The 24,925-nt window shown below is 35.5% G+C and overlaps 1 protein-coding gene across 4 annotated transcripts in view; it reads left to right on the top strand.

The window, feature by feature from the left end:
* Positions 1-24,925, top strand: part of TNS3 (tensin 3) — a 172,581-nt gene that overhangs the window by 127,031 nt on the left and 20,625 nt on the right. For all 4 annotated transcript variants that reach the window (XM_087946443.1, XM_087946442.1, XM_087946441.1 and 1 more), the window contains 5 exons: positions 4,788-4,959; positions 6,178-6,779; positions 7,106-7,192; positions 18,351-18,482; positions 23,099-23,194. In XM_087946443.1, the coding sequence (XP_087802569.1) occupies positions 4,788-4,959; positions 6,178-6,779; positions 7,106-7,192; positions 18,351-18,482; positions 23,099-23,194 (1,089 nt within the window). The remainder of the gene's footprint in view (positions 1-4,787; positions 4,960-6,177; positions 6,780-7,105; positions 7,193-18,350; positions 18,483-23,098; positions 23,195-24,925) is intronic.

The following is a 24,925-nucleotide window of genomic DNA, read 5'->3' as shown; positions in this document are numbered from 1 at the left end:
GTCAAATCATTGCAGCTGGATTATTTTTTGTTGTTGTTAGCTTAAAAGATATTTCAAAGAGTTATTTTTTTGCCTTTAGTCTGTGAATTTTTTTTCCAATATTTTGAGATCTTTGGAAAGGTGGCTGTGAGCCATCTCAATGTGTTTTCTTGTACTGTGATGGCCAAATCATCAGCATATCCAAATTATGTCACTGGCGTATCTGATATATATAGGTTGAAGAATGTAGGTGCCATTACAGATCCTTGTGAAAGACCATTGTTTAATCTTAACTTACTTGTGTTGTCTCCCATTATCTGAAAGAATCTATCACTCTGTCAGCATCCAGCTTGAGTATCCAAATAAAAGTCCAGGATTATGTCTTTTCTGAAAATGCCAATGTTTCACTCTTGACACACTCCACATGTTATTAATTAGTTGATAGAGATTTTTGCAGGGGATAATATGGCACAGATAATATAACAATCTGTCTTTGGAAACTGTTAGATCTATGAACACGGCTGTGGTTTTGAGGCTTTGTTAGAATCCTGCTTCCTTATACCCTGTTAGACTTAACGCCTGGTCTACAAAGCTCTGGTCTTGTCAGAAGCCACCTTGTCAACACCATGGACAGATGTTGATATAATATGGTACCTATCCTGTTTATAATTAAATTTTCCACTAATTTGTAGCAGGAACTCAAAAGGGTGATTGGGCAGTAGTTTTCAACTCTGGTTGTGGTTTGCCAAGTTTTAGAAGTGATATTATTTTAGTTTTTTTGAATTCTGGTGGGAGGCAGCCTTTGGAAACTATCTGAGAGGAATTTATCAATTCAATTCTGTGTGTGCCTCCCGGAATTTATCAGGAATTCAGGATGAATACCATTGAAGCCTGGCGCTTTATCACATTTTAGCCTACCAATGGCAGTGTCAGTTTCCTTTATGGAGAAGGGACAAGAGTATTTAGAAAATGTTTGGCTTGACCACCAAAAAGCTAAAAGTGCTTTCTTGATAAGAGTAGAGTGTCCTTTCACTCTTGGTGCTTTGGAGAGAGATACAACTCAAAAAGCTATTTGGTCAGGAGTTACTTTGGGTGTTTGTTGTGTAAGTTGTCCAATTTCCTTTATGGGCTCCAAGCTTTACTTCTGGATTTGCTGAAAGTTAGTGCTTCTGGGTATTGTTCCCATTTCTTACATCGAGTTGCATCCAAGCTGTGTAAGAGTTAATCAGCTATCTTTGGAAACAAGGTAAAATGATCTCTTCCTCACCAAATTAAACCACCCCACAATTAGCATGGGGAGGAAGGAAAAAGCAAGAAAAGTGTCATTTTCCCCCCCTCTTGCATTTGTCCGATCCCCACCATTAGCAAAAGCAAGCAAATATCATTTTGTCGGCTTGTCTCGCATCTCTCCACACCTCTATCCTCTGTGCAAAAAGTCTTTTCCAAAGGGGAAAGAAGCCTGCAGGGTTGTGATATCTCTCTGTCCCTGTGTCATGGCCCCACCCAGGGGTGGGATTCAACTGGTGTTACTACCGGTTTGGTGACTACATTTTGCATAGTACAGTATTATAATAATATAGTATTCTTCCATTGCAAAAGATTATTACTTAAGAAATGACATTCTCTGTACATGCATGTGTAATATGTTATGTGGGCACAATTTAATGTCATTCAACATGTATGAATTCGTTCAAAGTGGAGTACAATAAAAAAATAAGACAAGAAACGTTGGCTTTGTAGAACAGTGCTTGCTCACTCATTCTTCACCTGATGGGTTATGTTTCTTCTGCTAAAAAACCTAGATATGATTGCTAAAATATCAGATAGCTTCTCCACTGTTAGGATTTAAACATATATCCTGTTTCATTGTTGTATTCCATTTACATGCTTCCTTTTGTAGTAAAAATAGAGTATTTGATATTATCAAAGCTATGTTAAGAATCTGAAGACTCTTGAGTCATACTATTGTTAGGTTAGCTTATTGCCTCAAGCAATATCTTTTAATATTTTTTTTTAACCTAAAATGATATACTGAAATTTATGAGTGCACATTCAGCTTTGCAAATTTATTATAGAATTTATAAAAACGGGGACCTTGGAAATCAGAATAGAGTGACATTTGGTTATGAAGATAAAAGGAAACAAACTGTTGAATCAAAAGTATTGTTATGTTTTGAACCTGCCATATTTGTTAAAAGTTTGGAGAACATGAGTGAAAATGTTAAGTTTTTAAAAGGTAATCAAATGTAAGAACATTGATGTTGGTTATTTTTATATCTGTTATAAAACCTGTGGTATAGTGGTTCTCTTTAAATAGTCCTCTAATAATGAGAAGAAGGAAATCTTGAGTTGTCTTAAGGCTTGGTTGTTTCATGTCTAGTGTAGTGAAAAGAAGGACCAGGGGAGATGGTCTAGCAGTGTTTCCAGTATTTGAGGGCTGCCACAAGAATGAGGGCAGCAAAGTATTTTCCAAAGCACCAGAAGGCAAGACAAGAAACAGTGAATGGAAACTAATCAAAGAGAGAAGCAACCTAGAAGTAAGGAGAACTTTCCCAACGAGAACAATCATCCAGTGGAATAGCTTGCCTTCAAAAGTTGTGGGTGCCATATCACTGAAGGCTTTCAAGAAGAGACTGGGCAGTCATTTGTCTGAAATGGTATAGACTCTCTTACTCGATCAGGGGGTTGAAGATCTCCAAGGTCCCTTCCAATTCTGTTATTCTATGTAAGATCTATGTATAATCATCCCTCTATATTCATGGGAGGAAAGATGAGATATTTCCAATTTCAGAAAGAACTAATACTCTATATTAGTGCTATGTGGAAACATCCATTTATGAAAAATAGGCATTTGGAAAACATTTAAAATGTATGTGATTTTGCTAGATTATTTCAGTTTGCTGGTCAGCTAAAAATAATATGACTGCAATTCTCCAGATGTCATGAAATTCAGTATTTCATTGGACAATGTAGGTGACTAACTTACCACATGTGGTTTACTAGGCAGCTAGGAACAGACATTTTTAGCATTTATGGTGTGTGTTTGTAGTGCTTAATATAGTAGATAACTGTGGGTAAGTTTATTAAAAATGTGCAACAATTCGTCTTGGTTCACTTGAGATGTTTAACCAACTGTAGACCTAATGGCTGATGTGCACACCATATTCAGCTTGGTTATTTTCTAGTAACATTATTGAGGTTTTTAATACATATAGTAAAAACAAATACAAAATAAATGATTAATGAAAAGTAAGAAGTTTAAAAAAATGCAAGACCGAGAAAAAACAAAAACAAAGGCAATAATAAAGAAGTGGGTTTCAATATTAGTCATATTGAGCACAAGCTAATACAATAACTCTTCACCCCTTTTAAACTTACAAACAGAAACTTCTGCTTCCCATAACTGAAATCATACTTATTTGCAATACAGAAACTTTTTAAAATCCTATTTCAGAAAATATTCATTACAATCCACAAGAAATATTAATTATATAATTTATCCTGATCAGTCAAATTTATACTCATTCATTTTTTTTTACTTCATAATCTTGACCTTTCATTCCAGTGATATCACAGAACTTGGTCTTTAATCAATCTTCAACATTTCAGGGCTTTTTCAGATATTTTTCCAATTACTTTGTAAATCCACTAAGACAGTGATCCCCAACCTTTCTTATGCCGCGCCCGGTATCCCCAACCTTTTTTATGGCGCGGCCCGGCCGGCATTAGCTGGGCGCCGCCATCTTTTTGATGAAAAAGTGCTTCGGTGACCTCACCGGAAGCACTTTTTCATCAAAAAGATGGCGGCGCGCTTCGGTGAGCTTTTCCGGGTAGAAATGGCTTTCACCCGGAAAAGCTCATCGAGCGCAGCGCCGCCATCTTTTTGATGAAAAGTGCTTCCAGTGAGCTTTCTACCCGGAAAAGCTCACCGGAAGCACTTTTTCATCAAAAAAGATGGCGGCGCCCAGCAAACCAGCGGCCCAGTAGGACTTGTTCCGCGGACCGGCACCGGTCCGTGGACCGTGGTTGGGAACCCCTGCACTAAAAGACACCATTGAGGATTTCTTGTCCAATTTCTTGATTTGGCTTTTATATTTCCAATGTAATCTTATTTAGTTTTATTATATTTCATATAATAAATATAATACAAATTCTTTTATACTTATGTCAGGTATGCTTAGAATGTCACTTAACATCTTCCAGGGTTTAATCATTGGAGCCTGTATTGAATGCTTCCAAAGATATTAATATCTCAGTCCATGTTTATACCAGGGTGTGCCAATTAAAAACTTTAATTTAAATATTGACAGAAGACAGATATTTGCCTGTCTGTCTATATAGTGTGAATTGTTAAGAATTGATGCTCTCAACTTAGTTATTTTCTTAAAAACATTTCATTACCAAATTAGGTAACATCATCAGTGCTAGTAGGGAGTAGGGTTGCTCTCATTTTATATACTAGTGGTGTGCTATAACAGTGTTGGTGGGAGTGGTGGTTCCTTGATTGGGCTGTTGTTTATTGTTAGCTTGTTTGCCTTCAGTTGGTAGTTTTTTTATTGGTGTATTGTTTGCCTCTTTGATAGTTTTATTCAAGAAGAAAATATTTTGTATAAAGTGTCTTTATGAGTTATACGTTTATGTTTCTGTATAAATAGCATCATAAATATGTGGAACAGAGAGATAACTTGCAATACTGCCTCTGATTTTCTTACCTCTTCACAGTGCTTTCATTGCTGATAATAGATAGTATTAGTTATTATTACAGGGTTACGATCTTAACCAAAATATTATTTTCTTGATCTTTGCAGAACCCCGAGGTTACATAGAAGACCTTAATCACTCCACTGTGATATCTGACAATTCAAGAACTCCAAATCCATCCTTGTTGCAGGCTGGCATTGAATCGGTTCCTTCCCATCATCGGCCTTTTGCAGCTACATGTTCAGTTTCAAATGATACTATTATTCCAAGAAAAGAGAGGTAGTTAAAATCTAATTCTTCCTTAAATTTCCAACAGAAAAAGAAGTAAAATGAAAGATTTTTTTAAAACACTAAAGTTATAAAATATGACTTCTGACCGCTTCTACAGATAATTATAATTCTATGATCATTCTGCCCCCCCCCCTTCCCTTTTACAACTTTTTAATCCCTTTGTTTTGGGATGGAATTAGGGCAACTGAGTGGAGCTGAGTATTTACTGGCTGGATGCCCTTCCTAATACCTATGTGAAGTTTGCAGCAGATATTTTCTTTTTGCTTTCTGATAGAGAAACATCTGCTGCTGCCTAGGATTGAACTTTCAACCTTCTGAGTAGGAGGCAAGTGTCTTCACCTCTAGGCTGCCATGCCACTCAAACTCTCCCCCTCTTATGTTATACAAATACCTTCAGCCCTTTACTTGATCTATAGTTTTTTTAAATTGTCAAATCATTTTTTGTGAATCATTTTTTTTTCTTTTAACAAAAAGTCATAAGGTTCCCAGTCTTTCAAAAACATTTTCGTTATTTTTTTTTCTCTGATGAGATAAGTCAACTCAGGAAATTCTAAGCATTTCACAGTTCATTCCTTCATGTGACGATTTCATTATTTTTTAATTGCTGGGCATAAGTCCTAATAAAAAGCTTTCTGGTTTCTTCATAATATTTATCTTTAAATTACTTTGTATCATCATATTAATTTTTATCCATACTGTCTTAGTTTTCTCACAAGTCTACAATGCATGATAGAATATCACTTCACGGTTTTCACATTTCCAACACTCGTTTGAAATAATTTTGTACATATGTGATAATTTCTCTAGGATCATATATATCAGCATTACATGATGTTATAAAAACTTTGTCTTGGGTTATGACACAATGCAAGTTTAAAACCAGTTACTCACATTGTCTCACAAGTATCCATCTGTACATTATATCCAAAACTAATAGCCTATTTGTCATTCAATATTTAATTTGTTCTTCTATTTCAAATTTTAACAAAATGTTATACATTTAGATATTATATTTTCATCATTTGTACATAATTCAGTTCCAATTATCTTTTTTCCATATTAAACTTTTTTGTTAATTGAGCACATGAAAACCATTGAAATCTGTGTGTTTCTGCAATCAATTGTTGTTTTGACTTCATCTTAAATTCTGCATGCTGAAATATTTATAATAGACAGGATGTAACTTTTGTTCCCTTTCCTATACAGTTCAACAGATGAACATATTTGGCATCAAAACAATTCTCAGCCTTCCTTGATGCCCCAGTTTCCAGAAATGAGTAACATCAATATAGGAAGTTACCTCATGTCTCCAGATCTTTCTGTTCCTGAGCAAAATGATTTATACTTCCAGAGAAAAGGACTTCAGCCTGGGATACTTAACAATCTAGCAAATATAACAGCTCTGCCACAACAGGACCTTACAGTTTGTGATGGCATCCAAACTTTTCAGAATTATGATGAGACTGTTGCTAACAGTAACCAGTTAGTGGAAGAAAAAAACCTTTCTTTTATGGCAAATGCTGATGAGTCTCCCAAAGTAATAAAATCTATGGTGGGCAGTAATTGTTTGCCACATACCTGTCTTGTATCATCTTCTGGATATACTAGTCAGCAAATTCAGGGATTGCAAATTTATCCAGAAACCCCTCTTCCTGAGAAGAAAAGGGTTTCTGAGACAGAATGTTCTTTTGGCTCTGTCTCGCCTTCAAGTGTTTTCTCCAGCCCACATAGTGGAAGCACTATCAGAATTCCATTTCCAAATGTTCTTCCAGATTTCTCTAAAGTTGGAAACCCACCACCAGTGTTAGGTATGCATTCCAGAAGGGTAACAGCTCTTCTCGCTATTTAGTATAATTGTTTCTCTATGTACAAATCAACTAATGCAAAAATGTGTAGCCATTAAACCTTTCATACTTAAATTGGATGTACAGCTATTCATGTAGGATGTCTTTCTAGTATATTCAGATGCCTCCTGACACACTTGCATTATGAGATGGGAATGAGGTGCTATAAAGAATGGTAATAGTGACGATTAACATACTTCTGAATGGCGTTATCTTATAAAAACTGTCAGCTTTATGCTGTGATAGTATGGTATGCTTTTTAAAATCATATTCATCTTTTTATCTCGCAGAAAATATGGGTGATAAACACGTAACTGTAAATTTTGTTCAAGATACTTCCAAATTTTGGTATAAACCAGAGATTTCAAGAGAACAAGGTATGTTCTTTAAATACTTTGTGCATCATACAGCTAGCTTCTTTATACTTGGTGATGAATATTTATTACTCAATGTTCCTTTTCAGCTTTAATTTGTATTTATGTTTTGCTAGATATTATTCTCCATTCCAAAACCCAACAGCTTAAATTTAAGCTGTTAATTAAAAGGGGATCCATGTCAGTTACTTGAATTTGCAGTCATTCCCAATTAACTTTCAAAAAATTATGTGTTGATATTTAGGGACTATGTAACTATTTTGCTAAAGCAGTCTCTCAGCAATCACAACCTCTGGTATTTTAGAATCCTTTGAATTAGAACCTATTTATTTACAGTGTCTCTCACAACTTTAATTATGGTCAAACGTAAGCAGATTCTAGTAATAATGTTAAATATATTTTTAAATAAACTTAGATGATAGACAAAAAGAAAATTATGTTGGAGATGGACAAGGCCAACTATTTATTTAAGATTTCAAAATGTTGTAGAAGAAAAAAGATGAAAACCTGGCAGACATAATGGCAGATCTACTTGCAGCAGCTAGAAAGGAGACAAAGGAGAAAATGATATATGATATGATGAAATTTTTACGGTCCAGACTTCATATGGAATGAGACACAAATTGCCATATTAGATTTACAAAGAGGTCTATCAGAACAGAGATTCAAAGGTGGTGAAAGATGAACCATTAAAATATAAAGGAAAGGAGATAATAGTGTTGAAGCAAATACCCAGATCTGTAAGAGATTTGAGAAAAAAATACCAGTTCCTGACAAAATATTTGATTAAAAGAGAAATTAATTTCAGGTGGCTGATACCAGAAGGAATAATGGTGACTTGGCAAGAGCAAAGGCATAGACTAGATACAATTGAAAAAGCAGAACTATTCTATGATCAATATTTTAGAGAATATGGAGAAAAGAGAAGAGAGATGGAAACAATAAAACTACGAGAAGAAGTCATAGAGGTAGAAGATAGACAACAAAGAGAAGGAGAAAAGGAAGTGGAGGAAAGAGCCATTAGGGAAGAAGAAAAAGCAAGCGAACAGAGTTAAAAGTGATAGGATCAACTAGACCCTACAATAAATAAAACCATGGAAGAAGAAATTAAGTTAATGATACTTAATATAAATGGACTAAATTCGGCAATTAAAAGGAAAATAATATTTAATAAATTAGACTATCATAAGATTGGGAAATTACATACTACATTGGCACAACAGAGTAAAAGGAATAGCACTATACATAAAAGACACTATAAAAACGGAATTAATTTACCAAAATGAGGAAGAAAGAATATTAATAGTTGAAATGTTGATGAACTATAAACGGACTTTACTAGTGGCAATTTATGCTCCAAATGAAAATCAAGAGTTTTATGACAAACTACACAAGAGAATAATAGAACTGGGATATGAACATATTTGTATTATTGGAGATTATAATGCAATAGTAGATGTTAAAAAGGACTAAAACACAAAAGACAAATAAAAAGAACAAAAAAATACTACCTAAAGCATTTTTTAAAATGGCAGAATTATTATTATTATTACCTTTATTGTTAGAGTACAACTTGTGTACAATGAGATTGGCTGAGCCTCCCTTCGTGCACTCCCCCTCCCAACACAATTCACAGTGAGAACAGAACCCAGTCCCAATCTTATTACCCTATGTGATCTTGTTGCACAATGCGCCGGCCCCGCAAGTCTCTCATACTATGTTGACCTGAAGTTATTTTCCATTCAGAAGTCTGACAGCCCACGGGTAGAAACTGTTCTTCAGCCTGTTGGTATAGCTGGCTATGCTTCTATATCTCCTACCCGATGGTAAGAGAGTGAAGAAGTGCTGACCGGGATGTGAGTCGTCCCTGAGAATTTTTCTCTCTTGTAAGACAACGAGCCCTAACGATGTCACCTAGTGGTATCAGGGAACAGCCCACAATGTTTGTGTTGTGCTCACCACCCTCTGTAATGTCTTTCTATCTGTGGCTGTCAAGCCAGCATACCACACCATAATGTGAGGATGCTTTTTATTATGGATCGGTAAAAGGAGGTCATCAGTCGTTGTTCCACTTTATTCTTTCACAAAGCCTTAAGGAAATGGAGTCTCTTTTGGGCCTTTCTGGCCACCTGGATTGTGTTGATTTTCCAGGTAAGATCTTCGCTGAAGTAGACTCCCAGGAATTTAAAGGAGGAAACTCTCTCCACATAGCCCCCCTTGATGTAAAGTGGGGTGGGTTCCTTTCCTTCTGCAAGTCTAATATCATCTCCTTTGTCTTGCTGATGTTTAGGTGCAGGTTGTTTTCTAGGTACCATAAAGATAATTTTTGAACCTCCCTCCCGTACACTGTTTTGTCTCCACCTGTAATGAGACCCAAAATGGTAGTATCATCTGCAAACTTAATTATCACAGTGGATGGGTCAGACGATACACAGTCATGTGTACAATGAGTACAGGTAGGGACTGAGCACACAGTCCTGTGGGGAGCCGGTGCTAAGCTTCAGGGAGTGGATGTGACTGATCCAGCCCTCACTGTTTGTGCTCAGGAAGAGGGAAAATCCTAGTCAGCTTTTCAATAAGGATGCTCGGCAGGATAGAAGAAGTAGCAATTCAAGATGCATGGAGGGAAAGATACCCAGAAAAGAGAATATACATTTTATTAAAATAGCCATTTATCTTGGTCTAGAATAGATATGATATGGGCAACAACAGAAATAATTGCTAATATACAAGACAAGCATAGAAACAAATACATGGGCTGATCATAACCTGATTAAGATAATATGGAAAGGACAAAAGAAGAGGTCAAGATGGACAATAATTTAATATTGAGAGAAAAAGAATATATTGAACATATGGAAAAAGAATTAATTTTTTTCTTTGAACAAAACAAAAAAGAAGAAACTTCATTACAAAATGTGTGGGACACAGCTAAAGCTTATATAAGAAATTCAACGTAAAATGATTTTGATAAAACATAAACTGGAAATAACAGATAAAGAAGAACTAGCACAAAAAATTAAACTAAACAGAATTTTTTCGAAAACGCAAACAAGCCAGGAAGATAGTTGGCATACAAGTTAAAAAAAGAGAAAGAAAAGGATATCTCAATGAATGATAAAGGGAATCTGTGTCACAGAAATGAGGATAAAAAAGAAATACAAAAGAAATACAAAAGTACTATAGATAATTATACAAAGAACAAGTGAAGATAGAAGAAATAGAGGAATACATAAAGAAAATTGAATTACCTAAAGTGCCAGAAGAAACCAAAATGATGTTGGAAGGGAAAATTATAATGATGGAATTAATAGAAGCAATCCAAAAACAAAATAATGGAAAAGCGCCAGGACCAGATGGCCTGCCAGCAGAAATGTACAAAGCCTTACAGGACACTATAAGTGAAGTGTTATTAGAAGTTGTAAATGAAATTTTGATTTAAGTTTTGATTAAATCGTGTGTACATGATTTGATTAAAGCTAAAATACCCAATTCATGGATGGAAGTGTATATTACCATCATACCAAAAGAAGATGCTGACTCACAACAAGTGAAGAATTATATTTATTTATTTATTTATTTATTTATTTGATTTGCCAATTGTTTACAAGATAATAAGTATAAATGTATACATAGTTGTGAATACATGAAATGGGTACATATAAGAAAAATAAAAGAATAAGAGAAACAATAGGACAGGGACGGTAGGCACGTTGGTGCGCTTATGCACGCCCCCTACAGGCCTCTTAGGAAAGGGGTGAGGTCAATAGTAGACAGTCTAAGGTTAAAGTTTTTGGGGTTTGGGGAAGAAACTACAGAGTCGGGTAGAGTATTCCAGACATTGACCACTCTATTGCTGAAGTCGTATTTCCTGCAATCAAGTTTGGTGCGGTTTACTTTGAGTTTGTATCTATTGTGTGCTCTTGTGTTGTTATGGTTGAAGCTGAAGTATTCATTGACAGGTAGGACATTGCAATGTATGATTTTATATACCATGCTTAAGTCAGACCGAAGACGGCGTAATTCAAGGTTTTCAAGTTCTAGAATTTCAAGTCTGGTGGCATAAGGTATTCTACAACGAGTAGAGGAGTGGAGAACTCTTCTTGTGAAATATTTCTGGACTTTCTCAATTGTGCTAATATCAGATACGTAGTGTGGGTTCCAGACTGATGAACTGTATTCGAGTATTGGTCTAGCAAATGTTTTGTATGCTCTGGTTAGTAGTGTGATATTACCAGAGAAAAAGCTACGTAGGATTAGGTTAACAACTCTTAATGCCTTTTTGGCTATGTAGTTGCAGTGGGCTCTAGCACTTAGATCATTAGAGGTGAGTATTCCAAGGTCCTTTACAGAGCTTGAGTCATCAACAAGATCTTGACTATTCAGCTTGTATTTTATTTTCTGATTTTTTTTGCCAATATGTAAGACAGAGCATTTATTTGTTGAGATTTGAAGTTGCCATTTGTTTGACCATTCTGATACATAGTCGAGGTCTTTTTGGAGGGTAGCAGTATTGTCAGTGGTGTTGAATAGCTTTATATCATCAGCGAAGAGAATGCCATTGCTCTTGATATGATCACAGAGATCATTTATGTAGAGTATGAAGAGAGTTGGTCCTAGAACACTGCCTTGGGGAACACCACTATTGACAGGTACTGGATTTGATAGTACGCTCCCGATTTTGACCATTTGTTGTCTGTTTGACAGGAATGCTTCTATCCAGTTATTCAGTTGTCCAGAGATACCAATATCGTTGCTGAATTCAGAGTATAAGATATCTGCGTCAATAATGGCTGAAAGATTGAAGAGATATTTAAATTATTATATATATATAGATCAAAATGGTTTTCTACCTAAGAGATAAATAAGAGACAATATGAGAATAATTTTAAGTAAGTTGGAATATTATGAAGTGCATCCGGAGAAGCAGATAGCATTGATATTTTTGGATGCACAAAAGGCATTTGATAATGTGAATTGGCAATTTATGTTGACACAAATGAAGGAAATGGAATTTGGGGACAGATTTATAAATATCATTAAGACTATACTATAAACAATATACGAAGGTATTGGTTAATGGATAGTTGACTGAAAAAATACTGAGAAAGGAACAAGACAGGGATGTCCTTTATCCACATCGTTTATATTAATCTTAGAAGTGTTAAATAGAACTGTTAGGAAAGATAAAGAAATAAAAGAGATGGAAATAAGAAGAAGTGTACAAGTTACAGGCATTTGCAGATGACTTGGTTTTTATATTAGAAGAACCTTTAGGAACAGGACCTAAATTGATAAAGAGAATAGAGAATATGGGAAAATGGCTGGATTAAAATAAACGAAGGGAAAACAAAAGATACTGGTGAAAAATATGACAGAGAAACAGAAAACAGAATTGACAAAGGGTACAGATATGCAGATTACAAAAATAGTTAAATACTTAGGAATACAACTGACAGAGAGGTGTGGAACAATTAAAGAAGATAATTATTATAAATAAACAGATTAAAACAGTTAGAAAAATGGGGCAATATCATTAACTGGAAGAGTGGCAGTGATTAAAATGAATATATTGCCTAAAATACTATATCTGTTTCAGTCAATTCTGATAAAGCTAGAGAAAAAATATTTTGAAGATATTAACAAAATGGTGTTGAAATATATATGGCAACGAAAAAAAACATGTATTAATATTAAAATGTTACAAGATGCTAGAACCAGAGGAGGATTTGGTCTACCTAATTGGAAGATTTACTGTCAGGCCATGACCTTAACATGGATGAAAGAATGGATATTGCTGAGGAATAAAAGGTTATTAATGTTGGAAGGACATGATTTACAAATAGGTTGGCATGCATTTCTATGGTAGAGGAAAGGGAAAACACATGGGTACTTCCAAAGACATATGGTCAGAGATGCATTGTCACGTACTGTATATGGGAAAAAACTAGGGAACAGCACTACATGAAGATAACAGTCTGGTTATTGACAATAGAAGCCTTGTATATCCAAATGTTTGTAAAATGGGAAGTATTACCAGATATAAAGATATTTTAAATGAAAAGGGTGAGCTCAAAATAAAACAAGAATTGAATGAACAAGGATTAGAGATACAATGGTATTCATATATGCAGATACAAACAAGGTATGAAAAAGACATTAAAGATGAAGGGATTAATAAAGATTTGACAGAACTGGATAAAATACTATCAGGAACAGAGGATAAAATGATTAAAAGATTATATTGTTATCTAGTAGGTGTCAAGTAGGAACAAGAACAAGTTAAAGAAACAATGGGCAATTTTTTTTGGATATGCTGTAGAATTGGATAAGTGGCAGAAATTATGGGAGAGGAATTATAAACTGATAATATCGACAATATATAAAGAGAATTTGTACAAGATGTTTTACAGGTGGCATTTAGCACCAGCAAAATTAGCGAAAATGTTTAAAGATAAATCAATTAAATGTTGGAAATGTCATCAAATACCAGGGAACATATTACCATATGTGGTGGACTTGCACAGAAGCAAAAAAGTATTGGATTAAAATACTCACATGGTTGGAAAACGTAGTCACCGAACCAGTAGTAACACCGGTTGAATCCCACCCCTGCTTTAGTCCCATTTTTTCCTCATAACAACTGTGAAATGAGCTGTGCTGAGAGAAAATAACCAACTCAGCCACTCATGTTTAATTGAAATCTGCTTCCTTGCAGTTTTCACTGGGCAATAGTCCTGATCTTTTCTGCATACTAAACATATCCACTTCCTTTAAACAATATTTGTAGGACATACTTTCCAGAACATCCAATTTCACTACACACAGTCCACATATACTAGAAACTGCCTTTTGCAATGATAGTGATTTTGTCAGTGCTGAGGGTGTTCAAGTGGTGCTCAGATGTTTTGGAATTGTGCCCAAGATTTCTATTAGTATTGGTTCTATCAATTTTTTATTTTGCTGTAGTCCAATTCTATTTGCAGATTTTTATATTTTGTGATTTTTCCCCACCTTTTTCTCTTCTGCTGTGTCCAGGTATTGCAATGTCCACTATCCAGACTTCTTTTTTGTCTTATTGAAAATGGTTGAGTCTGGGTTGTTATGAGGCAGGTGCCTATCTGTTGGAATTCTTGTTCCAGAGCCTTTTTGTTTTCTATAACTTCATCTATTTTGTGACCTCAATAGTTTTTGTTTATAGGCAAGTAGTACTTCTGGGAGATAGTCCAGTGTACCATTGTAACATAGTTATACCCTTGCTTGTAGTCAGTCTATACAATCATCTTACAAAAAATCTAACTAGGTGAACCACTCTATCTTTAGTTTCTTTGTAGAGGTGGCATTTGCTGTCTGTTGCTGTGTTCTCGCCGCTGTCTTTGTATGCATTTGTTGTTAAGGTTTGGTCTTGTATTAGTCCTTCTGTCTATTTCTTCAGTTTCCTGCTCTTAGCTGTTGCAAGATCTTGTTATCCTTTTTTGCCTGCTATTTATTAAATTTGTCTTGCCATGTCTCTTTTCTGTTCTTTTTTAAAAAAATAAATTTTATTAGATATAATCTTTAAAAACATTGAACGTGGTGGACTTCTTTGGAATACATTTTGTCATTAAATATTATGTTAAGTACTCTAAAAATATGTGTGTGTGTGTGTGTGTGTGTGTGTGTGTATAATCTTCATACATTCCTTTCCATTACCTTTCAGATAAATCATATAATTCCTTATATCCTTCCTACAACTCTTTTAGTCCTTATTCCATTTTGCAAACTCCCTTTTTATTTGCCTCCAGTGGTAAAATTTATTCCATATTATATAGTATTCTGACTCATCTTTATCCTTCAATTACAATATCAACCTATCCATTTCGGCGCATTGAAATATCTTATTTATCACCTCATCTTCCCTAGGAATTTTTCTAACCTTCCAGTTTTGGGCAAATATTATTCTTACTGCCATAATTACATGGATTATTAGGTAGGTATCAGCTTTACTGAACTTCTCTGCCATAATTCCTAATAAGAACATCTCAGGTTTGTAGTTTATTTTTAGCCCCGTCATTTCCATTAACCACAGCCAAATTTTATACCAGAACTCCTCAGCCTTTTTACAGGACCACTATACATGGTTATATGTGCCCCGTTCTGTCAGACAATTCCAACAGTTAGGTGATTGGTTTCCGTACAATCTTGCTGGTGGGAGGTGCCACCTATAGAACATCTTGTACAAGTTTTCCTTGCATGATGTGGCTAATGTTGTTGTATCTTTTTCATACTGTAATTGTATTTGGAGATGGGCCCACTATTCCAGAACTACTCCTTGTTGTTTTAAGTCCGGTCTCTATTTAAGTTGGCCCACATCATTTATAGTATCTTTATAGGTAATGGCTTTTGTCTGGTTATGCAAGTTTGGATAAACTATTGCCTCTGGTGGCGATAACCAGGCTGGCAGTTCCATATAATTTTGAAGTTTAATTTTATTCCAAATCAGAAGTAGGGCTTGTCGAATTTTGTGTCTTAAAAAATATTGATGGACGGTGTTTCTGCCAAGCCACAAATATGCATGCCAGCCCTATTGTAGGTCGTGTCCTTCTAAGTGCAAGAGTCTTTTATTTTTTAAATTTATCCAGTCCTTAATCCAGGTAAGTGTTGCTGCCTGATAGCATAATTCCCATCCTGGAAGTCCAAATCCTCCTCTTTCTTTTGTATCTTGTAGTAATTTCAATTTAATATTGGGCCTCTTTCCTTGCCATACAAAATTTAACGTCAATTTATGCAAGCCTCCAAATAATTTTTTGGCTAATTTTATTGGTATATTTTGAAACAGGAAGAGCACTTTGGGTAGTATGTTTATCTTAATTGCTGATATTCTTCCTATAACGAGAGTCTTATATTGTTCCATCTTTCCAGATCTTTTATTTGTTTCAGCAGTTTCTCATAGTTATCTTCTTTAATCGTGGAGCAGCGTGCCGAGATGTTAATTCCTAAATATTTTATTTTTTGACTATCTGGCTGTCCAATTTCATAGCCAGGGTTTCTTTCTGTTTGTTAGTCATATTATTAACTATCATTTTTGTCTTCTTTATTTATTTTTAATTCAGCTACTTCACCATATTCCTCAAGCAATTCTAATCATTTTGGGCCTGTTGATTCTGGGTCTTCCATAATGAATACCAAGTCAGCAGCAAATACTTATAATTTAAAGATTTAAAGATGTCCATGTATCTCTCTTCTGTTCTTTATTTGGTTTTTCTATAGGCCTATTTGGTCTCTTCAATATTCAATAAGCCTTTATGGTATACTAGCTTCAGCACATTTTCTTCGCTGTTCTTCAGATATTCTTCTAATCCGTTTTTTTTTCATCTTCAACAGTCTGATGTACTTGCAACATCCCATGCCCACCTATTCTTTTTAGTAAGTTGAGTGTGTGTTAACATCACTCTATGCATGAAGGACATAATTCATTGTCATTTTTGGTCTTCCTATCCATGGCTTCTAGTTCAAACCTGAGTGCACTATTCTAGCTGAATGATAGGAATTGCCCAGGTGTTCATTGCCTTGATGGTATTTTTACCACTGAGTTTGGCCTTCAAAATGTTATTCTCATGATGTAGTTCACTACTAACTTTCTTGACTTCAGTGTGCTTGATGTTGTTAGCCCGAGAGATGGTCGTATATGTAGTGATGTTCTTCATATAGAATTTAGGTGTTAAACTCCATTGCAATATCTTGGCTGAATATGTGTATTGTATAATGTTGAGCAGTAATTCTATTTCAGTTGCTGTTTTCCCTGTAAACTTCTGATCATCCATTTGAAGGAGGTGGGATAGCCTGAAATTTTTTTTGGATATTTGATAGCCAGGCCTGACATATTCAGTATTTTTGACTACTGCAATGACAAATAGTACTGGTAATGGTAGGTTCTTTTCCCAGATATTGTTATGGACCAAACGTAGTCACCTAATCGGTAGTAACACTGGTTGATTTCCAACACTGCTCTTGACCTATTCAGATATTTACATTTCGATACAGCAATCTTAAATTAGTGGATCAACAAAATGCTCTAGACATAATGTACTTGGACATTAGTAAGATCCTTGTCAAAGTAGACCACAATATGCTACTTGGTAAGAAAGAAAAATTTGGACTAAACAGATCATGACCAAATGAATTTGTAACTGGCTGACCAATCACATTCAACATGTAATCCTTAATGGAATTGCATTACATGGAGGGAAGTATACAGTGGGTACCTGAAGATTATGTCTTAGATCCAATATTCTTCAACAACTTCATAAATATTTTACATGAGGAGATAAAGGGGAACTCGTTAAATTTGTAGACAAAACTAAACTCGGGAATAGTCAATACTTCAGAAGAAGACGAACATTAGGTCTTATCCAATAAAATACAGTTTGATGGTAAAAATATTGTGCATGCTTAGATAAGAAAAACTAAATACACGAGTGTAGAATAGATAGTATCTGTTCAATAGTAGTGAGTGAATAGGATGTAAGCGTCCTAAAGGACAACCACTTAAATATGAGCCAGCAAGATTCTGCAGCTGCCAAAAAAGTCAGTGGATTTCTAGGCTCCATCAACAGAGAGATAGTATAAAGGTCATATGTGCTGTTTTTTATTGTATTGGTGAGACCATAATTGTAATAATGCATCCAGTTTTGGTCACCATGAATTAAGAAATTTCTTGACAGCAACAATAATTAATCAGTGGAATAGCTTGCCTTCAGAAGTTGTGGGTGCCTCATCACCAGATGTTTTCCAGAAGAGACTTAGCCATTTGTCTGGAAAGGTATGGGATCTCCTGCTTGAGCACGGGATTGTATTAAAAGGCCTCATTAAAAGATCTGTTATTCTGTTAGATTTATTGGAATATAATTGATTCCAGAGTAATTCTAGAAAAAAACAGAATAGTTTCTGAAGATTAAAATGGGGGGGCTTTTCTGGTGTATATTTGTAGTTCATGTGAGCAAAATTTCATAATTCATTTTAATCATAACTATTAGCCAAAACAGTACTGATAGTTCTTCCCTAGGTTGTGTTTGCCTATAGAAAAGAAATATAATTCTGTGTAACTTTTTTCCTAGTTGATAATGCAGATTTTTTTTTTAATAATGAAAGTCCTTCTAATCTCTTTCTTTTTGTCATGCAGCTATTGCTGTCCTGAAGGATAAAGAAGCTGGATCATTCATTGTCCGTGACAGTCATTCCTTCAGAGGTGCCTATGGTTTGGCCATGAAGGTTGCTATACCTCCTCCTTCAATATTACAGTTAAACAAAAAAGGTAACTCCTTCCCTCAAAGAGGTTAAAGAAATTTATCCTTAATATTTTAAAACTCCATGGATCAGACTTCATATTAATGCAGAACCATTGAAAATTCTAAAGGGCTTACAAACTTTTAAAAATCACTATATATACGTATGTGTTTGTGTGTGCATGGGTGCATGAATAAGTTTTCGGTTACAGATTAATTAAGCACCTCATAGGGGTAATGTCATTGCCCAGAAGATCATTGGTTGCCCTCTCCCTTCTTTGGAAGAGCTTTATAGCCCTCGCTGCCTTAAAAAAGTTCAAAACATTCTCAAAGATCCATCTCATCCTGGGCACCCCTTTTTTGAACTATTACCATCTGGCAGATGGCACAGAATAATAAAAACAAGGACAAATAGGCTGAAAAACGGCTTCTATCCCAGGTCAGTAGCTCTTTTGAATTCTGCTGTATAGTGCAGTGTTGGTGTGGTGTCGGGGGTTTCTGGTTGAATGTGTGAAGGGTGAAGGATGTGTGTTTGTGTTTATTTTCATGGTCGTGGTCATGATTCAATCCAAAAAGAGATCACTTTGGCGGAAAAACAAATCTGGTCACGTTGCCAACTTCAGAAGCTGATACAAACATTTATGCCACCAGATAAAAACTGAATGCACCAATTATCACATTAAACAAGAGGAAAACCTTCTACGCACCAGTTCTACCCGTGCTTTCTACAGTTTTGTAAACAACAAACTAAAAGACTCAAGGTCCATCCCACCCCTGAAAGGACCTAATGGTAAAGACTGCAACGACGACACTATTAAAGCCAACCTCTTTAACACATCCTGTGGCTCAGTATTTGTAAACATGCCCAGTATTACCTAGTTGAACCACAGACAACTACAATGGTCTAATACATACCGGTTTTACAGTAGACAATGTTGAAAAAGCACTACTCAATCTAAAACCATCTCTGTTGGACTGGACGGAATATGTGCCTACTTCTTAAAAATGCTATTCACTGCCATAGCCGTGAAGGTAAGCATAATCTAATCCAAAGATAAGCATAATCTTTGAAAAATCTTTCAGGACCAGCTTCTTGCCAAAACTATGGTCACAAGCCACGGTCATCCCCATCTTCAAAAAGGGAGACCCCAGCCTAGTTGAAAATTACAGACCAATATCTTTATGCTGCGTCACCTGTAAAGTCATGGAATCAATTATTAATCAATCCATTATCCTCCACTTAGAGACAAACCTACTCTCTAATAAACAATTTGGTTTCAGAAAAAAACTCCTGCAATCTGAAACTCTTACACTGCAAAAACATATGGACTACACAACTTGATCAGGGCAAAGCAATAGACGCAATCTACATAGACTTCTGTAAAGCCTTTGATTCAGTGGTACATGACAAACTACTCCTAAAACGAAAATCTTATGGTATCTCTGGACACCTGCATAATTGGATAGAAGCATTCCTGTCAGACAACAAATGATCAAAATTGGGAGCGTTAAGACCTTGTTAATGATCCAAACTCTGTCAACGATCTTGGAGTACTCATCTCTAATGATCTAAGTGCTAGAGCCCGCTGTAACTACATAGCCAAAAAGGCATTAACAGTTGTTAACCTAATCTTACGTAGCTTTTTCTCTGGTAATATCACACTACTAATTAGAGCATACAAAACATTTGCTAGACCAATACTTGAATACAGCTCATCAGTCTGGAACCCACATTATGTATCTGATATTAACACAGTTGAGAAAATGCAGAAATATTTCACAAGAGTTCTCCACTCCTCTATTCGTTGCAGAATACCTTATGCCACCAGACTCGAAATTCGAGACCTAGAAAATTTACGCCGCCTTCAGTCCGATCTAAGTATAGTATATAAAATCATACATTGCAATGTCCTACCTGTCAATGAATACTTCAGTTTCAACCATAACAATACAAGAGCAAACAATAGATACAAACTCAAGGTTAATCGCACCAAACTTGATTGCAGGAAATACGACTTCAGCAATAGAGTGGTCAATGTCTAGAATACTCTACCTGACTCTGTGGTTTCTTCCCCAAACCCCAAAAACTTTAACCTTAGACTTTCTACTGTTGACCTCACCCCTTTCCTGAGAGGTCTCTAGGGGTCATGCATAAGCGCACCACTATGCCTACCGTCCCTGTCATATTGTTTCTTTTATTTTTTTTATATGTATCCATGTATTCATAACTATGTTTTTACTTATACCTATTATCTTGTAAGCAATTGACAAACCAAATAAATAAAAAATAAACGATCTGCACTGAAGATGGTGCTTGATTTCGTTGTATGAGGTGCAGTGACGATAAAGTAAACTAAACTAAACTAAAAACAAAGCATTCTTTATAGGTAAGCATATATGTATCTTCATGTCAGTTTTTGACTCCAGGCAACTATCTGAACAAGTCCAGGCTGGAAAAGTCCCAGTTTTCTTGGCAAGATTTTTTTTCAGAAGTTGTATGCCATTGCCTGTTTTCTAGAACTGAGAGAATGACTGCCCAAAGTTACTCTGGGTTCATGTCTAAGAGAAAACTAAAATTTACTGTCTTCCAGTTTCTAGCCTTGGGCCTTACTCACTACACTAAAGAAGCTCTGTTAATACTTATGCGTTTGGCATTAAACTATGAATTGACAAAACAGAAGCATTATTATGCAATATGGATGCCAAAACAATTTAGTTAAAAAATAGCAAAACCTCTTAATTGATCATACTGCATGAAGGTTAGTTTCTTATTTGGAAAACATGTATGTAAATTTGGAAAAACGTGCATAGAAAATGTACTTTCCAGTTATGTAGCTGAAGCATCCAGCAACTTGCAACCAGGCCAAACATACTACATCTGGATCCAGTTACAGAGTTCATTTGATGAGGTACCAGGGATAAAGCACTTCTAATGAAAAATTAACAGGAAAAAAACCTGAGATATTTGGATTGATTATATGACAAACAGATCAAGGAAGATTCTCCCCTGGGAAGTAGGATTTGGTGCTAGAATATAATAGTTACTAGGAATCTTAGGTAAAGTTGTGAGAAATTGAGAGAACTTGGAATAATTTGGATTTTGGAATGAAATAAATGTGCAGTTATTTCAAGGAAGGTAGACAATATTTAATATTTGTGTAATCAAGACTGGCATATAATGCTAGAATTTTAGGATAGTTATTTTCAAATAAGTACTTCAAATTATCAATATAAGCTGAGCAGAGCAGAGGAGCCATGTTGGCACAGTGATTACAATGCTGGTGGAGCCAAAGCTAGAGATAGTGAGGAGGTAAATAAATCCTGATTTTGCTTTAATCTCTAGACTTAGCTCCATAGGAGAAAAAAAGGTCAAGATTTTTCCCCCTCTTCATTAGCACTAGCTTTAGCTCCTCAGCATAATTGGAAAGCTAGCAGAGCTGATGCTGAGAAAGCTAAGGATAGCGATGAAAGAAAAAACATCAGGTTTTCTTCTTGATTATGGCACATGGCCAAAAACAGCAGCCTTTCCTTCTTCCCTGACTTGAGCTCTGAGAATCTTTGAAAAGTATATGTATGATTGTAACAGGTTGTGTAGGACAGAGGCATTTGGGCTATGAGACTCCAAGGGGCAGGAAGCAAAGCATGAGATATCTCGGGGTGTGGAGAAGCCTTGGGAGGCTCAATGCAGGTCGATATATGCCTGAAATAGGCTTCCTAGAGTCTGAAGCACCCCATGTTCCACTTAATGACCTATGCACTTATTTAATGAACGCATTGGGAGAGAAGGAATAGAGCAGTTGTTCATGAGGCTGTTCATTTAACAGTCATCCCGACTTTCATCAGTAATAGGCAGGGTCCGTTACTGCTATAACTCTATATACTGTGTTTTAATTAAATTGATTAAACAAATAGCCTACTTAGGAAAAAATAAATAAAAATGTTATCTTTGTTGTTGTGAACTTTATTGAGAGACTGTTAATACATCTCAGATTATTTTTCATCCTGGGATTGTAGATTGACCAGTCCAAAGTTTTCTCATTCTTGTTTGGGTGGAAAACAGTGGTTCTTAACAAAATTACACATTGCTTATATAATGGGATCAGCAGAATGTCAACTGTAATTTGGTTATTTACAGAAGTATGCCAACAATGTTAATCACAACTTTCCTTCCCAATCTTTCCATCAGCCTTGCCCATCTGGGTTACCCTCCCCCTCCCCCTCAAAAATGCAAAAAGAAAGAAAGCTCTGAGCCAAGCTTTGATAGATTCTTTCAAAGAAATTTCAGACATCAAAATAAATAAACGGTCAATATTTCTAAGCTTTATATTTTACTTCTGTTAGGTATACTAAAATTGAATTGCAAATAACTAAGCAATCATTGAATAGCAAGAAAATAAATCAGTAAACTATATAACTGTTAGCTGTCTTCTAGATTGTTTTAAATACAGGCCTAACTTTAACATTATGAATTCAGCCATTTTAAGTTATCATGAGTCATTAAACAATTTTTTTGTAAATTGTGGCTATAATGATTTTATGCTACCCCTTAACTTGTGTAATGTGCAATGAAATTAATCTGAATTGTAATGCTTGTCTGTAAGAATACATTTCTTATCCTTTCATTTACTATCATTGTATGCCATAGTTGGAGACACTTCCAATGAACTTGTGAGACATTTTCTGATTGAGTGTACCCAGAAAGGAGTGAGATTGAAAGGATGTCCCAATGAGCCGTATTTTGGTAAGCATTCTTTGTATCATATTATTCATATATATTTCATTAGATATTATAAAACATGGGAAGTATTTTTCTATAAAATGAACAACACAATTATTCCCTAAAACAAGAACTATTGCTAATCTTTGTGGGCAAAGCTTACATATTTTATTTTTTATTTTAATTTAATTTCTGGGGGACACTGATAATTTTTATTTGCACTGTGTTAAATTTATATTATTTCATAATAAATGAATTAATGACTTTTGAATACTTTGAAGCTTGAGATTTTGTTTCTTTATAGCTTTTTTATATATTCTCTCTTTAATCTCTTTTATACTTCTGATATTTTGTCTCCCTGGTTTACATTTTGCATTCATTTCCTATAATTGTTCTAGGGAAGTTCCTACAGCCTTATAAAAGTAAAGTCCTACTGGAAGAAAAGGAAACACTTCCTAAAATGGGAGTGAAATGTTATGATTTCTAGATGGTTTTTGTTTTGCTTTAGTTTGCTTACTTTTAAAAAACAAACAAACATAAAGTATACAATATCAAATTTGTTCTGTTCTTAATGTTCCAAAATACAGATATATAATTAAAAATGTTCTACTTTAACAGACTAGATTTTTACTTTTGTGATGGAGAAAGTAGTACATACTTTGTCTGATGAAAGGATGATTCCAAATTTATAGGACATATTATCTTACCTCCAGTACTCCAATTTCAAACTCCAATAATTATTTGGGATACTATATAATGTTTTTTTCTGTTTGTTCTGTTGATGTCTCCTATTTTGTGGAGATAGAGGCAGGCACCATTTAATTACTTTTATTTCAATTGAATGTGGCTAGAAGAGTTTTGGTGGCTATGTGTGTGATCCCTTATAAAACAAATAATCCATGCAAACCACTGAAAATATGCAAGTACTGATGGATATGATAAATTTTGGTGAGGATAACTTATTTCCTTATTTATTATTAAATTTTGCTACCCATCTCACTATGGCTCTGCGTGCGTGTGTGTTAGTAAAAATGCAGGTTAAACTAAAAGATGGGAAGGAAGGGAGCAGAATGTACAGAAGTGGGAGGTGGACTCTGCTATTAGTCTGTTAACCATCTCCAGTGTGATACTGCCCAATTGGGGCTCCAAGCCAACTAGCAGAGCCAAGTCTTCAGGGTAGTCAGGAATGTGGGAACCAATCTCGCCTCACATGGCAAGATGTTCCAGAGAGCCGGAGCCACAGCAGAGAAACCCCACCAATCAAAATTATCTTACTGACAGAGAGTCCACATTATACTTGCTCTGCTAGGACAGGTGAGGCAGGCCAGCCCCAGTGGGTGAAACAGTTTCTCAGGTGGTCTGGACCTGTGCCATGTACGGCTTTAAAGGTAATAATGTTGAATTGCATCCAGAACAAACCGGCAGCCAGTGCAGCTGACAAAACAGTGAAGAAATGTGGGCCATTCTGTGGGGCCCAGAAGCTTTCCCTAGAGCTGGCACACTCTGCAGCATTTATAGCTTTGGAATGTTCTTTAATGTACCCCCATGTAGAACGCATTGCAGTAATTCAGACATGAGATGATCAGAGCTTGAATGACTGAGTATAGGGACTCCTGATCTGGAAAAAGCCACAATGGATAAAGAACTTAAAGTTGTGCAAAGATTCTCCTAGCTGCAACTTTCACCCTGCTCTTCGAGCAGAAATTGCAAGTCCAGGAGAATCCTCAAATTGTGAACCGGGTCTGTTTGGAGTAC

Source organism: Notechis scutatus, chromosome Z, assembly GCF_049901735.1.
Source record: "Notechis scutatus isolate UNSWTSFEM ecotype Mainland chromosome Z, rNotScu1.2, whole genome shotgun sequence".
NCBI lineage: Eukaryota > Metazoa > Chordata > Lepidosauria > Squamata > Elapidae > Notechis > Notechis scutatus.
This window is presented reverse-complemented; position numbering and strand designations above follow the sequence as displayed.